The following is a 17,204-nucleotide window of genomic DNA, read 5'->3' on the forward strand; positions in this document are numbered from 1 at the left end:
TCTGTATTGTTCTGCGAGTAAAACTTGCTATAAACCCACACATAAAAGTCTTTTCAAAATGTCTTTTATAAAGGCCAGGCCAACAAATTAAGACTTACAGAGAAAAATCTTCCACACATTTTTATATGAATGAATTTTTATAAAATGCTGTGAACAGACTCACATCCTCTTTTCTAAGCCTGTAAAGAGGATGTCAGAAAAAAAACCACAAAGCCAGATAAGAAACTGCAGAAAAATTTGTTTTCACATCCGTTATTATTATTTTAAGAGGGCTTTAGAGTTGCAGGTCAGGTGTTAAAAAGACTGAATTACAAATGTGATTTTTCCATGCTCACAGAAAGATGAAGGCTAAAGACAGTTCTGAGATTAATTATTTATATCCAATAAATTCAATCATATGCCTTTGTTTGGAAAAAAAAAAATTTGTTAAGACACTTTAAAATAACTTAATGGGAGCATTCTACAACTTCTTCCAAACAATTTTTCTACATATACTTTCAGGAAGACATCCAGTAATTGCTCTTTCAGCAAAGCATAAGTTGGCTGATTGCCCAGCTGTCTTTTTTGATGTCATCCTGTAATTTCATTCACTGAGAGATTTTGGTGAAATTAAACTTTTACTGGTACTAGCTAAAACAAATTTTAAATTAAAAGTACAAATATTTTTATTTACTTGCAATTGGTATTAAATTTTAATATCTTTATTGCATAAAGTTATTTTTTGAACTTAAATTTTATGTTATTTACAACAAAATATACAAGGCAATGTTAAAATATCACATGTCCATTACAACAGTGTACAGCAGATCCTACTGGGTGTCCACTCACATCCAACTTGACACAGAGCTTGCTTCCTTTGGACCCTGTTAAACAGAAAAGGGGGGGAATTTACTTATCAAGTTTAAAAATGTGTAATTACATAGAAATTACTGAACTGAGCTGCAATGATTAATGATAACTGAAAACATCCACTTGAAAACAGAGTTAAGAGAATGGAACGCTACTGGGTTTTAATATGATTTCTCAAAATAGGTGTTTTCTTCTTCCTCTAGAAGTTCTCACCTCCCCCATTACTAACTACTAAATACAGCTTTCCTAACACAGCAATTTTCTGCTCTGGAAATAGTACTGGAGAGATATTTTTTCAATTGGATTTCTTTCCTTACTCTGCCCAGAATGCTTTTTCCCTTTCAGCTGTCCCTTTTCCTTGCATCCTGTCTGACAGGCTCCCAAGGGACTGGCTGTACACTGTCTCAGAGGAGTTTGTCAGCTCTTGGAGCTGGCTGGCTTACACATGCTGCCATCAGAGTGCTCCAGCAATATCCGCACTGGTACGTGCGGCAGGAAATGCCTTCCAGATACCAATCTCAGGAGTGGGAAGCTGACTGACATCCCCACTAAGGAAAATCTTCCCATTTCTCCCATCACTGTTTTCTCTGCCAAAGGAACAGTGCTCAAAACAAAACTTCTGGGATGCTCAGTTTCCCCTTTACAAGCTGACTGGCCAGAAATGTTTTTCCATTCTTCACTGTAACTACAAAAACATTTTGGTAGGAAGCAACTCAAAAAGGACCAGTCAATGCTGAGAGAAAAGGCATTGGATTGATGCCCCCCAGTACATACATGCATGGATAGCTAAATAAGAACTAGTCATTGCTTTTAAACTTCCCCTCTGCAGTTGTTAGGAAGAAACAATTCTCTTTTCAAGTGGCTTCACGGTGACAAGTGTTTGCCATGATTTTGGGAAAATGTTTTAAGGGCTCTGGGTGAAAACCACTGCCATCCCTCCACCCATACTCCTCCACCTTGCATTTCCCCTCTCAGTACTAGTACACTGACAACCAGGTTCCACAGACAAACATCACAGATGCAGGAAATAGCTCAAGTTCCCAGCTGAAGTATTTTTCTTCCTTTCCCCTACTGAAATCAGGGCCAGAGATTCCCTTGCTCTGTCCCCTTCAGCTTCAGTCACAGGGGACGGGGAGCCCACCCCTCACCCATGCCATTTCACCAGGAGCAAAGGTGGCACTAAAGGTCCCTCCTCAGCAGGTGGTTGTGAAACACTGCAGAGCAACTGGGCAGTGTCACACTTAAGCAGGAAAAAAGGACAGATTAAGAAGTAGAGAACATGATATTAATTTACCTTGAATTATCTTTCTCTTGGTTTGTTTTTGAAGAAAAAATATTTTTCGCCATTAAATATACACAGCTGTGAGACCACAGCATGGCTGGGGTTGGAAGGTGCCTCTGGAGGTCACCTGGTCTAGATCTCAAGCAGGGCCTCCTAGAGATGCTCAGGACCATGTCCACACAGCTTCTAAATATCTCCAAGGATGAGCATCCCACAGCACCCCTGGGCAACCTGTGACAGTGCTTGGTCACCCTCACAGTGAGTAAGTGTTTCTTGATGTTCAGAGGGGACCTCTGGTGTTTCAGTTTGTGCCTGTTGCCACTGGTCCTGTTAGTGGCCACCACTGGTTCTGCTTTCTTTGTACCATCCCCTCAGTATTTACAGACATCAATATCACCCTCTGAGCTTTCTCCTCTAGGCTGAGCAGTCCCTGCTCTCTAGCCTCTTCTCATAGGAAATATGCTCCAGTTCCTTCATCATCCTCATGGCTCTCCACCAGATTCATTCCAGTATGTCCACGCCCATCTTGCACTGGGAAGCCCAGACCTAGACACAGCACTCCAGGTGTGGCCTCACCAGTACTGAGCAGAGGGCAGCACCACCTCCCTTGACCTGCTGGCAACACTGCTCCTGTTGCAGCCCATCAGCCCTTTGTTCTACTTTGTGTCTTTCCAGCCAGCTGGCCCCAGCCCATCCTAGCACCTGGGCTGTTCTTCCCCAGGAACAGGACTTTGCACTTCCCTTTCTTGAAGTTCATGAGGTTCCTGCCAGTCTATTTCTCCAGTCTGTTTAGGTCCCTTTGGAAGGTAGCATGGCCCTCTGATGTATCAGCCACTCCTCCCAGTTTTGTGTCATCATCAGGCTTTGTACTCTGTCCCATCATCCAGATCATTAATGAGGATGTTAAACAGGACTGGAGGCACAACTGACCCCTTGGACAACTCCCTCGTTACTGGCCTGCCTCAAACTAGACTTCATTCCATCAATCACCACCCTCTGGGCCTGACTGGTGCTTTAAAGACTATTTAAATGCCACTCATTTTTTCCACAATCAACTGAAGAAAGACCAGTGTTCCAATAAATATATATAATTAGCTGCTGAGATACAAAACCAGTCCAGCTGAGTAAAATAACAGGGCTAAGCCAGGGGTTTTTTTCTGCACTCAAGTTCCCAGGCTACTTCCTTGTTCCCTTGGTCAGCTGTCTGAGCACTGGCTTGAGGAGGGCAGCTACAGAGCTGAAGCACAAAGTAGGTCAGACTTGCTGAGCCAGCCTCATTTCACTGAAAACAATGCAAGTGTCCTGGCTTGTTCCAGGATCTTGTATTTGTTTCTGTTTGTCATGCAAAACAAATCACTGCTGGCACTCCACAGTTCTCAGGAACAGGGTTCATGCAATGAACATTTATTGTTGGTGAGGGGGTTTTTAAAATTTGTTTGGGGTTTTGCTTTTTACTAGCTAACTAGCAGGTATTTGCTGCTTGCCATGAAGACTAAACTGTAACATTGCTATGTAAAAATCTGCCAAGGTTTGATATACACAAGAATGAATATCACACAGATCCCAAACCTAATGATATGCATTTATATAGCCATTTCTCTCGTGCAAATTCTTTCTCCTTTATCTGGACAGCTGAGTTAACATTGCAGTGACCAAACTAGAGGTAAGAAATCCTCCTGCCAGATATTCTTAAGAAAGATGCTGCAGTTTGACCTGAGCTTTGCACACAGAATTCCCTTCCTAAATTGGAAAATTAATAAAATAGAGTGGAGACAAATCAATCAAAGAGAAAGGCACAGAGATCCCAACTGCTGGTTGATCTGTCCAAGTCTCCTGAAAGGCAACTCAGACTTGCTGCATGCTAAACAAATGAGTTTGAGGTGATTTGGAAAGAGCTAATTAGCCAAAATGTAATCCAGATTTCAATTATTTCAACATACTGGAAAACACATAATTTCCTCCAAAATTAAGAATATTAGTAATAACAACAGCAAAAATGCACCAGTGACCAGACTCAGCAGCAGCTTGAAGAATGGAGTTAGCACATACCTTACTCAGCTCTGGAAAGAGCTCTTGAATCCCAATGTCCAGCAGAACATAAGTTAACTAAAAGAAAATACAGAAAATTAAGGACACTCCAAGGCAAAACTACTGCTTTTTATTCTTAACTCTGAGTAAGAGCCCGCTCCTTTGCTATATCAAACATTCATTTTAGTAAATCCTGTGCCAGAAGGCAGGTTTGTCACCCATTATGAGTTACCTGTTTGTTGAGCACTGGCTGCTGCAGTCCATCAAACAGAAGCCTGATGCCTTCGTATTTAGCCTCTTCCCCAATGCACTTGCCTATTAAATCTAGACCAAATTCCAAAAATAAATACACAAGTCCTGAGGAAGTACTGCAAAGCAGCTTTATGATGCAGTAATAGAACTTGATTAATTAACAAGAAAAAAACTGTTTAAATTAGAGTTCAATTTTTTTCTGTCTCAAATGGTACATGGAAAAAATCCCCACACTTTTGGGTTCATCCTTTTCTCTTCCCTTTCCTTCAGGGCTCCACATCTAAACACTTACTAAACTTTTTATAATATCAATGTTTTGTTCTAATGCACCGTTTAATAAACCACAAGTGGACTTTAAAAAATTACTTTCAATTAAATGGGCCCCTCTTTCCTAGTTTATACAGTGCAAGGACTCAGATGGACCTTCCAGCTTAATGATGTGCCTTTTTTTAACACAGTTTTCATCTGGATAGAATACAAACCACAGGAACATTCAGAAGATGAAAAATTATGGTACTAAGTGCACATGTAAAGCTCTTGATTTCCATCACCATGTCTTTATTAATCACTATGCTGCAACTTTATTCAGCAACACTTAAATGAAGAAATGGAACTGTTGGGTTTTTACACCTGGTATTCCAGTTAACTCAAATCTCAGCAGCCCAAGTATCATTTGATTTGGAAAGACAGTGTGACTGTATTTGGGTTAAATACGTGCTTGAACAATTAACCACACTCATACAGGCAGTCATGGAATACAGAACCTGGAATGTATTTCATCATTTCTTCAAAAGTCTGCTTTGCTCGTTTCTGTTTGTCCTGGAGAGAGCGAGGCTCAGTGTTCTCACAGAACACAGCATCTGCAGCAAAGACACATTGAAAAAAAATCTATCTTTAGGCAGCTACACATCACTGACACAGAAATATGTTTTGGATTGTGGCTTCAAAACTGAACTTCTTCTCTGTATTGTGTTGATTAGAAGGGAATTCTAGTCTTGTCAGATCATACTTTTTGCTTACATTAGCTCAATCAAATCCAGAATACCCCTCCTGTTTGAAGGACAATCATCTTTTCATAATTTGTTTCCATTCTTTTCAAAGTTTAAAGAACTCCCTTTAAAGTTTGAATCAATTCCATTTTAGGTTAATTATGATCTCCTTAATCACAATTTCCCTTATGCTTTCAAAACTATAAGCAGTATTTACACCTTGTGCTAAACCACTGTTTGGAACTGTCAAAACTTCAAATTTACCTAAATTTATGAATGAGAAAGCAAGGATTGTTATTCATCTGAAATAACAGCTGCTCAGGTTTGGTTTTAGGCTCTCCTTTTTTGCCTTTCACAAGCTTCATTTTTGGTTTGATAAGGACAGAGCTGTCCTGACTCCAGAGTTTTGGCCAGATGCATTGTTTGGATCAGACTCCAGTCACATAATATTCTACAGTTGTGAGGTAATTTAAAATTTTTTTTAGTCGCTCTCCTCTTCCCTTATTTGAAGATCAGGAACACTCAAGCCCTCTCAAGAGCCGACCACAACAAAGGGAACCCAAAAATTAACAATAAAAGACTGATGTAGTACACAAGTGAAGTAACTTGACAACTCCATGAAACATTTGCGTTGATGCACTAAACCACTTTATTCTGGTTTTCTTGTTCTTTGCACATCCAAGCAATTTACTGTGCATAATACTTTCTGTAATCATCACTGTCAGACAACATAGGTGGCTCAACATCTTTCCACAACAAGCTTTGAAGTTAGCCCAGGCCCACTTGATTTTTAATACTCTTCTGGTGTTAGTCAGCATTGCAAAGTTTAGCACTCAGAAACTTCACTGAAGGGATTTCAAACACCAGACTAAAGCAGTATTTTCTCATCAAAGATGTAGCTATTACTGACCTCTCAGCAGTGTTATCAGAGAAACCAACCGGTGCTCCTCAAACAGCTGCTCTAACTTGTTATGCAAGTAATAGTCTGTGTAGAGTTCCAATGTGTTTTTGAAGAGAATTCTTCCTCCCATCAAGAGATGATGCAGCCAGTCAGGAATGCGGAAAACTACCCTACCTGCAAAGTCACAGCAACATCTGTGAGTGAAAACATATATGAGGGTCTCCTACTATTCATGATAAAGGAATGATTTAGTCAAAAGAAAAGAAAAAAAAGATTGCAAGCAAGGAAAAAATATTTCAGTTTTGTTAGTGCAGCACTGAAAATATCAGTATTCTCCACAGTGCTTATCAAATACTTCCTTTAGCTATTTATATTAATTTAACAATTCCAATTTCCAGAGTCTATCAGGAGCCTAGGTAGGCCTGAGAAAAGGGATGAGACCTACTCTGATAAGCTCATACTACTGAGATGCAGAAAGATGGAGACATAACAAAGCAACTAAGCAATGATGAATGATAAATTACATTTTAGCACCACAATAAAGTCTTCTAAGGAACGACCATGTCACGAAGTTCTATATTAGTTTGAAAGTGTTGAGTTACATATGACTGCTACAATAGGATTTCATTTCTTACCAGAGACTGGGAACTTCATATTTGTCATGAAGTATATGAATAATTAAGAGAAATCGCTTCTTACCAACATACATTAAGTAGTCATAGACTCCTTCCACAGTCATCATTTCCAGGAAGTAGTTCTGATTTTGTCGTCTTTCTGTATTCTCAGACCGGTTTGCATTATTCTTGAATAGATCATTAAAAAGCTAAAAACAGAAACAAAAGACTGAAACCACTGCATTCAAAGGCAAAAGGATAGCCACCAGTTCTTTGGGTTGGTTTCTTTTTATAGAAGCAGCTTCCTTCCAGAGCTTCCAAAGAACTGATCACGGGCGTTGATTTGTTTAATTGTTTCTGGTTTTGTTTTTTCAAATCCTTCACTTTCCAATAAAGAGCACATCACATGCTGCCAAAACACACAACAACCAAAACACCTGGGTTCAGAACAAATCAGCACTGGGACATGAATTCGTGAGCTTTTCTGCTCCACTATCTTCTTCCAACCTAAAGAGTTGTATGATTGTATGCATCTAGATTTTTGTCATAGGCTCTGATTTCCTTGATGCACCCTGTTCTGAAAATGAGGGGCTAAGAGGATAGAGTTCGCCTGCCTTAAATCACAAGGGAAGCCTGCAACAAAGTACTCCTAAAAGTTCCTGTTGGCTTCCACTTTGAAATAAACACAATGGTTTCTAGACAAAATACACAAGTTTTTTACACAGAGGAATACCTTTTTCCCCTGTCAGTTTAATTATATATAGTAAAACCTTCATGAACTAACATTTCAGTTTCTTTCCATTTATCTAATTTCTCAATTATATTCCTTTAGCCTTCTATTCTCCTATGTCATCACCTTCCACCCCGATCCCTTTATTTCCTTAACTTTGTTTTTTTCTGAAAAGATACTCTAATTCTTGCAAAACTCCAAGAGGCTTTTCCCTGAGCACCAAAAGGGATCCCAAACCACCTAGGTAGCAGTCCTTGCCTCCCCTGCCCCCAAGTCTGTGAATCCTAAGAGAAGGAAAGGAAAAATCAGGATCTAAATCCTGATGTTTTCTATGTTTAATATCTAGCAATCCCCACTAACAGTTTAGTTTAAATTAACTTGCCCCCCAAATAGTTAATCTAGATATAAAATAGGATTTATACCAGATACTCTGTATTATGAAAAGAAAGTTCAAAAGTTTATGCCAGGGCTCTAAAAAAAATCCTAGAACAAGAAGCAAATGCAACATAATCATAGAATTGCCTAGGCTGAGGTGATTGCCACTCAGGGAGTTTTTTTACCACTCCCAAAATAACATTAGTTCCATGGAACAGGAAGTAATTTGCTTATATATGGTTCACTTGCTGTACTGCAATTCTCCCCAAAATAAATAAAGCCAAAACCATGCAAATCAGAACATCACACAAGTCTCTTAAACAGAATGCTTTGCACTCTTAGTAAAAATTACATCAGGACATCTGGCAAGAGTCAGGTTTTTGACCTGTACTCCCTCTCTTTTGTTAAGTGCTGAGCTGCTGTATTACCTTCACAAGGTTCACTCAAACTAAACAACACCAACTTATTACATAAATTACACAGAAGGGCAAATATGGCTAATGCACTGGTGGATGACTGGTATCCAGGAATGTAAGCCTAAAAAGAGCACATAATTATTCACACCTACTTTATGGAAACATCCCTGGCAGGTTGCTTAAAAAACTCCATATAAACTGAAGTCTACATTCTCCATAATACTGAAACCAGAACAGCAGAAAAACCTTAGCTGTAGTATTGTAACTTCAACAAGAGACTCCTTCATTTTTTAGATATACCTCACAACCTGACAAAGGTGATACACGCTGAGCCAACTCAAATCAGCCCATTGTGCAATGTAGACACAGGTTCAGTGTCTGGAGGCCAAACTAAATCATTAACAGCAATCTGGTAGGTAACCTATAAAAAAATCAAACATGAAGTCCAGCTTAGGGCAAAGCTTTTTGACTTTCAAGTGCTATTTCCTCTTTCACCCCAAACCAGAAGCAGCATCCTCTGAATGCTGTCTGTACCTCAATACACAGATGATCTGTGCTGCACCTTAAACATCAATGGTTCCTGGATCAGAGACACACTGAAAGTATTTCGGAATGCAATCTACAATGCTCTGCAGCAACCATAATACAAAGTGGCATTAGACCTCAATTCCACGTTTTACATTTTCTAGTATCTTGGCTGGGAAGAAATTCCAGTGAAAAACACACAACTGGTTATCTAGCACGGAAGATGAGATTATACCCACAATTCAGATAGGCACAGTATTTTGCTTTAGATGTTTCTGTGCATGTTAATATTTGAGACTAACACCACAAACCTCAAAGCTATCATTATTTGTACCTTAAACAGTAGTTATGATTATAACCATGAAATGTTCTTAAAAGGCTTACAATGAGGAAATTCCATGAATTAGTATTGATTAATAATGGTAGTCAAGTTCTTTAAGTCAGTGGAAGATAAAAGGCCTGTATTAAGAAAAAAGACCAAAGTAATTCCCTTGTACAATAGGCTACCATGCCTTATTGGGAAAAGCAAGCAAAGGAAGCATGAATGCCCATATAAAGTGCCTCACAGAAAAAAGAAAAAATGTCACTCAATGGTGAGTGCATATGCAAACATACACCCATACATTCCAGCACAGGTGTGAACTATACAAAAACAATACCATGACTATGAACAATATCTATAGCCAGAGGCATAAACCTCTCTCCTATTCTTCCTGCTCATTTAAAAAGAACAGAGGATACCAAAAGAATAAGAATAAAGATTTTATGTAGTGTCTGAGTCATATCAGTCAGTGTAAGTGACCATGTCTTCCTCCAAGTAGCTACTCAAAAACATTTATTATACTGCTGGTGTTCCAAAAACAGCTTTTATTGCTGTTGGCAGGCCATCACAAGCCAGCAGAACAACGCCTTTATTGGCATATTTTGCAAAGTCTGCATCAGCTGAGAAGTCCTGACCTATTATAGCAAGTCTGACAAAAGTATGTTGAGAAGATGATCAAACTGCTTACAGACCTTCAGAACAGAAACATAGCCAGAAATCCTGCTAGTGCCCCTAGGAGGGGGAAGTAGAGTTTTTTTTGTTAATTTGGGGTTTTTTAACCAGGCAGGTTGGTAACTCTTATTTCTAGTGGATCTGATACAGAATGAAATCCAATTGCTCCTGGTTATATTGGGGTTGACTACCCACTTTCATAGTGCATTTTTAAATAGAAACCTTTCCACCAATATTTAGACCACACAAACATACACATGCCCCAGGAACACTCAAAAGGAAGGAGCATGCAGATCTGTCAGAGCATTAGGCACATTTCTGACTGGGCCTGCCCAGACAGACCTTCAGGCATTTCTTATTCAGCCTGCTGAGGAAGAGGGAGCCTGCAGGCACCCCACTCATGGCAGCACAAGCACCAAGGATCATGCTGTAATCTCAGCACAGTCCAAGATGCTGAAATTGAAATAAACAGACCTGTGCCAGAAAAGACATATGAGAATACGGTGACAATACAAGCATAAGGTGGAAATCGACCACCATTTACCAAAGAACTGAAGAACTCTCTTGCTCTGAGATAACATGCTGTTCTCCCAAATGGGCTCTCAGGAAGCCCTAACCTTGTGTCTCTTTGGCTGCCTGCCAGATGCCCACATGGACTCCATGCAGGCAGCTCACACTGTCCTGGAACAGACCTTTGGCATTCCCCTCCTTCACCACAAATGAGGTACCTTGCTGCTGCACAGCAGTTACTGCACAGAATCACAGAGTGGACTGGCTTGGAAAGCACCCCAAAGACTATCTAGTCCCAACCCTCTGCCATGGCAGGGACACCTTCACTAGACCAGGCTGCCCAGAGCTCCATCCAGTCTGGCCCTAAATACTTCCAGGAATGAGGAATCCACAACCTCTATGAGCAATCTATTCCAGCACCTCACCACCCTCACAGTTACACATTTTTTCCTACTATCTAATCTAAACCTACTCTCAGTTCCATTTCCCCTTGTCCTGTCACTAAATGCCCTTAAAGTCTCACTCCATCCTTCTTGCAGGCTTCCCTCAGGAACTGGAAGGCTACACATCTGCACAAAGATGTCATGTCTCACAGCAGAAGTGAAAGTGCAGAACTGAACAGCTCAAGTCTATGCCACATATCTGGGGAATAGGAAAGTGTGTTACTCAAGTCTACCTTTGGTCTGGCCTTTGGACTGAACACCCTCAGTGTCTGCATTCCCAGACAGCATTTTCCAGCTCGGCTTCATCTGAAGTAATTTTAGTTAATGAGCTCTAAGACAGCTGCCTAGTGTGAGAGAAAATGTGTGGTCAGTCTTCCCCACGTCTGTAAAATGGGAAATGAACATGACTTACTGTACCTTCTTGTTATTTTCAGAAGTGGGACTCAGAATGGTAAGCTCAGGCCTGCTCGGTTTAGGCTTGGGAGATTCACAGGAGTTAATAAAATTCATGATGAATGGCTCCAAATGCTGACCTTTCTGAAAAAAGATATGAGTGACTTGTCACTTGTATAATTATAGGAAAGTGAAAACAAAAACAACAAAAACAGAAGAATTTTCAAACAAATTTGATTAGCCTGTAACTCAGTAATCTCATAAAATTAGCTAATGAAGTTAAGATATTGGCAACCTGAAAGACTCACCTCTTTCATCAGCTTTCCCGGAACAGATTTTATGATTTTGCCTACAATCAGAAACAAAACAAACATTTTCTGTTATCACTGTCTGATTTGAAAGACATTTTGCTCTGCTAGATTTTATGTACTCATTGTCTAGTAGTCATTTAAAAATATAACAATTTTTAAAAATCTGCTTGGCTTTTTTTATTTGGCACAAAATCCTAAGAAAACAGTCTTGCACAAAACCAGCTTGTAACATAGTGATTACTACTCTTCAAGAAAATATACTTGTAAATATACAGATTATTAATCTGAATACTTTTTAAAATCCACTCAATCAAGTACTATAGTTCTACCTCTTAACTCTTCCAGAGTTTAACCATAAATAGCTCTAACACTGCCACAGTAGTACTGCTTCAACACCAGCACAGACAAAATTCCTTGTATTTAAGTTACTCATAGAATCATAAACACTTATCACAGAAGAAACTAAGATAACTCAGATTCTCCTCTTCCTGTGAAAAAAATCAGCAAATCTGGAGAGATTCTGGGGGGACTCAACCTCAAAAACCCTGGTGAGTAGAATTTTCTAAATTGGACAGGATACAGCTGTGGCCTTAAAGATCAGCTCCTGTGTCCTGATAAGGCTATCAGGATATGGCACAGTAACTTTGAATGCTGAAAAATGCAAGTGTCTAGGACTAGCTTTATTTTAAGCACTACAGTTACAGTAACATTTTCCTTATCTACATGTCATTAAATATGGAATTTACATCGGAAAGTATGTATAATGATCAAATGATAATAATAAAAACTCATCCTCACAAAAAGCCCAACCAAAATGCCAAGACTTGTTACAATGCTCTTTATGGAAGTGAAGCACTGTCTCAGATAGGAAATGCATTAGAGTAAACACCATAATTATAAGCTTTTATAAGGATGTACAGCTGCATCTAGAAGGGAGACCTGAAACAAAACCTTCTGACTGGAGGCTGAGAATAGAAATCTCACTCAACGCCTCATGAAGCAGACCAAGAGAAGGGCTGCCCCAGCAGGACCACACCGTGACCAGGAGCTGCAGTGGCACAGCTCGGACAGGCTCTCTGGGACCACAGCCACAAGTGGCACAGAACATGGAGACAGAATGGCCATGAGGCTGACCTGACCAGCTCAGGCCCACTATTCTGAGACAGCTACACTGCAGCCAAGTCACACTACAGTCAACTTTTTTGATTTATTATGAACTACTGTCATTAGACATCAAACTTCTGAATTTCCATTTTTCCATTTGACCTGCGTGTATCACGGATTCTATTAAATAGCTGACGTTAGAAAAGATCTTAACACCAACAAACACTAGAAATATCAAAAACTGGAGTTTTCAGAATAAAAAAGTAAGAGAAGTTTAATCAATTAAAATCAAAAGATAGTTTTGTAAGTGTTCATGCCATCTCAGTGGCAAACAATGACAGACACATGCAGATTTGACTTCTGACAATACTGTAAATTTTCTTGAACGATGCAATTTATTAAGAGAAACCTTATCTTGCTTGCTGACACAAAAACTCAAAAGCCACTGAAGCAATTTTTTTCCAAAACTTCAAAATGTCTTTTTTCTTCAAGGAAGAAGTATCAGCATTATCTTCCTTGCTGAGCTATAATTTTAGGGGCTGTGAAGGAGCAGAGTTCTTATTTTGTACATCCACAAGAGTTATCTATTCATTATTACTGTCAATCACAGAATCCAATCACAACATCCACAGCATTCCTATTTGTCAGCATAAACAAGCAGCATATTACATACCAAGATTCACATCAGGCAACATTTTATCAAGAAACTGAGTCTCTCCTCCATTAGGGGATAGGAAGTCAGCTAAAAGCTGGCTGTTACTTAGTTCTGGATGTTGCAGAAGTTTCTTTGAAACAGAAGGAACAAAGGAGGTGTAAGTACTTTAAAACTAACTTTTAAAAATCTGTTTCTGTATAGCAAAAAGATATTCAAAGAGTATTATACTACCACAGATATCGTCATTTGCACGAGATTTCTGTTTTCAGTCACGTGAAACTTTAACACTGCCCACAGATCCTTTCTGTAACTATAAAGTTACTTGAAAACAAACAAACAAAAAACCCCAGATATTCTTTTATTAGTTTTATAAAAATAGTTTTAGAATATTCTTTGCTCCAAATGTTTGTTTGATACCTGCAGATATTCCTGAAACTCCTCTCTCTTGGATTTTAAGAACTCATAGTTCTTGGGGCCAATGATTCTCTTTGAGGGAAGCTGAGCATCAGGAAATGTACCTAGTAAAGATATTAAGGAGTTTAAATTGTTGTTGTAGTGCAGTAAACACTGATTTTATTATTTTAAGTTTAAGTAATGAAAGATAATCACAGCAGGGGAAAATAGCTTTCCAAATGACAGAGAACATACCATGAAATTCTGTAAGTTTTGATTCAAGCACGTAGAATTCAAGATACCTCCTGTAGACAGACCAGTGCTCAGGTTCATGTCCAACTGGAGAAAAAAAAAAGTTAAAAATAAACCTGGTTTAATGGCACCTGGGAGACAAATTAGCAACAGCAAACACATGCTGATTATCACAAAAAAAAAAAACCTCAATGACATTAGCCCCCTGTTGTAGTAACGAAAACCTCAAGACCTCAAGGTACTTTTAATGTTACAGTAAAATGCATAACTGGTAGACATAAATGGTACTAGCAAGGAAATTATCATTTATGGAATCACTACAATCTAAACAATGGAGCCCTGCATAATCTCAACATTTGTGATGGCCGACTACACTAGATCTATTTTCCAGCATTGAACCAAATGATTTACAGAAATAGTACTTGCTGAATATACACTTCTCTGCACCACCAACTTGAAGGCTGATGATTCTTAATCCTATCACTAAAGCTATCACTAAATGCCTCTTAAATACTTTCTGCTTATTGTGGAAGTATTAGTCTCACTAAGATAAATCCCAGCAGCCTTGGATGATGCTGTTTCCACCCACTCCCTATGGATGTATTGCTATCCAGATACTGGTAAAGTAACTGCACACCACGATGGTTCCCAATAAGCAAAACATTTTCGTTTCCTAAGAACTAATTTTAAGGTTATATAAAAAGTTATTTGTTCATTATTCCAAAGCTGAGTGGATGAAAAAAATATGACAGGTATTTATTAATATGAATTTTAAGATCTATTTTTGGAAAGAAAACATTTCAAACTTTGGCATGAAGTCTAAATAGAACTGATTCATGCTGAGGAGTCAGTTCTCAACTTGCAAATGCTAAATGTGATCATTTATCTCTCAAACTCACTTCCTCAGAACTTTCAAGCCATTATTTTGAAATCAGAAGAACACATACACAAAACACACCTGCAAGAGCCAACAGACTACAGCACACTAGAATATTCTGAGTTCCTTTTCAAATGACACTTCATTGATCTGCAACACTGCATACCTGCCCTTCTATCATTTCTCTCTACATCAATGCAGAATACAGGAATTCTCTCCTTTCTGTCTTTTCTTTCCAAGGAGGGATCATCAAAAAAATCAACGTATGGGATGCTGATTTTCCACGCAGCAAGGTTGCGGGGTGTATTTGGGGTGGTAACAGCCTCCTCAGGAGAATCATCTTCCATCACCATAACACCTTCTTCAATCTGAAAGAATGCAAACAGAGATCTCCAGTTCTATTTTAATTGTATAGTCTACCTCTGCTTCAAACTGATTCCCTCGTCTTTCCTTTTTCAAATTTTCCATTCGTCCCCCAACTGTGGTTCAGGTAACAACATCCCATGCAGTAAATTCTACCATTGGCTCTATTCATGACTGTTTAGCATGGAATAAAAACATTAACTCAGGGAGACATCCAAGACAAATGAGAAAGGACTACTGACTCCTGATCTATAGAGAGAATGCAACACAGACCAACATGACAGCGATTTCTACACTATGTTATTTATGGTTTTAAGGTCTTGTGGCAGGCTGCAGATGAAGAGCCATGCACGCAGTCTTGTGCATGCCTTACTACCCAGAACTGGAGAAAAAGTCATTGTTTATAAAAATATCTGACACTGCTACTTTTGGTATTTCTCTGTACGAAAACAATAAGCTCAGAAGCACAGAAACTGGGGATGTGACCTTGGCTTGTGAATGAATACAGGGAAGATAAGGCAACTTAATCAGAGGCTAGCACATGAAAACTGTGCAGTGAAGAAAGCAGAAATTTAACATTTCTAAATGAGCAAAGAAGAAAAAAAAGAAAATCCAAGTCCAACACAGACTTCACGTAAAATCAAATGGTTTTACTCACAAAATCATCTTCTCCTTCGTTTAAGTTATAGTTAGGCAACATAGCTCCTTCCATGGCAGAACTCTTGAATACACCTTTTATTTTGTTCCCTATTTTGCTGATTCCAAATGATTCTCCTCTCTTCTGCGTGGTCCTAGGATTACAGAAGCCACAGTTCACAACACAAGGCATATTATTACACAGCTGCTCAATAGGCCATTGCACACTATTTGCAGATAAGAGAAACAACTCTATAAACAGGTATCCAACATATTTACAACAGTTCCACTTAGTTAAAAGTCATTTATGGTATAGCTGTTCTCTGATCAATCTGCACAATTTCTTGACAATTTCTTGACTTTTTAAGACACACAGGATTCCTACATGCTTAACCACAAGTAAACTCTCACAACAGTATCCTAGTAATTAATGACACAAAATAAACAATTAGCTAGGTAAAACAACTTTGTTTTGACAGCAGAAACTGTGCTATTGCTACAGGCATGCACACCAAGTAGGTCATTAACTTTGTCCTTTTCCTTGCACTTGAATTTAAATATTTATCCTTCTACCAAGTGCAGATGCATTTTTAAATGGAATTTTACAAGCACATATCATTCAAGATAGATCTCAGTTTTTAAGCAGTAGAGACAGATAAAAGGAACATGCAAGGAGCAAGACACAGCATGAGAGAAAACAGATTCAACAGAGGAATCCTGGCTTGAAGAGCCAGTCTGACTAAAAGACGAAGAGTTTTTAAAGTCTCGCCACTTATGACAAAGCATCCAAAAGCCAACAAACCAGGTATGCGACTAAAAAAAATACTTGGGCAGCAAGCACACTCCTCACTGAGCGAACAGATTTTTTATTATTCTTACACAAGTCCTGACACTGAAGATTATTTCTTGCAGAGAAATGCTAGCAATTTTGGAAAGAAAAATGTTTCTGTTGAATATAGAATCTGCCTGAGGTTCATTATGGTGACTCAATACATACAGTTGAGAGACAAGTTAAAAATCAATACAGTGAACTTCAGAATCAAACATTCAAAACAAATTTAGAGACTGATATTAGATATACAACTAGTACTTTGGAGGACAAAAAAAATCCCATTTCTTTTTCCTTTACAACAAGAAACTATTGCCTTCTGGAAGGGATTACAAAGAGAACTGTGGCAATCAGCAGGTAAAGCATTTTCGTCATTCATGAAACCATGCAGACAACACCAGCTGCTGACTCCAAGCATGCACGTGCATGTTGCTAATAACCTTCCTGTCTATAATCTTACACAGACTGTGTACATGACTAAAG

At 38.8% G+C, this 17,204-nt stretch overlaps 1 protein-coding gene across 7 annotated transcripts in view; it reads right to left on the reverse strand.

The window, feature by feature from the left end:
- Nucleotides 1–48: 48 nt before the first annotated feature.
- The window catches only part of SNX14 (sorting nexin 14), a 46,568-nt gene continuing 29,412 nt past the window's right edge, over nt 49–17,204 (reverse strand). For all 7 annotated transcript variants that reach the window (XM_064412585.1, XM_064412584.1, XM_064412583.1 and 4 more), the window contains 13 exons: nt 15,915–16,047; nt 15,060–15,261; nt 14,020–14,103; nt 13,789–13,889; nt 13,390–13,501; nt 11,610–11,650; nt 11,326–11,445; nt 7,001–7,124; nt 6,311–6,475; nt 5,176–5,271; nt 4,392–4,483; nt 4,181–4,237; nt 49–863 (listed from right to left, as the gene is read on the reverse strand). In XM_064412585.1, coding sequence (XP_064268655.1) covers nt 825–863; nt 4,181–4,237; nt 4,392–4,483; nt 5,176–5,271; nt 6,311–6,475; nt 7,001–7,124; nt 11,326–11,445; nt 11,610–11,650; nt 13,390–13,501; nt 13,789–13,889; nt 14,020–14,103; nt 15,060–15,261; nt 15,915–16,047 — 1,366 coding nt within the window. In that variant the 3' untranslated portion in view covers nt 49–824. The remainder of the gene's footprint in view (nt 864–4,180; nt 4,238–4,391; nt 4,484–5,175; nt 5,272–6,310; nt 6,476–7,000; nt 7,125–11,325; nt 11,446–11,609; nt 11,651–13,389; nt 13,502–13,788; nt 13,890–14,019; nt 14,104–15,059; nt 15,262–15,914; nt 16,048–17,204) is intronic.

The sequence above is a fragment of the Passer domesticus genome, chromosome 3, assembly GCF_036417665.1.
Source record: "Passer domesticus isolate bPasDom1 chromosome 3, bPasDom1.hap1, whole genome shotgun sequence".
Lineage (NCBI taxonomy): Eukaryota > Metazoa > Chordata > Aves > Passeriformes > Passeridae > Passer > Passer domesticus.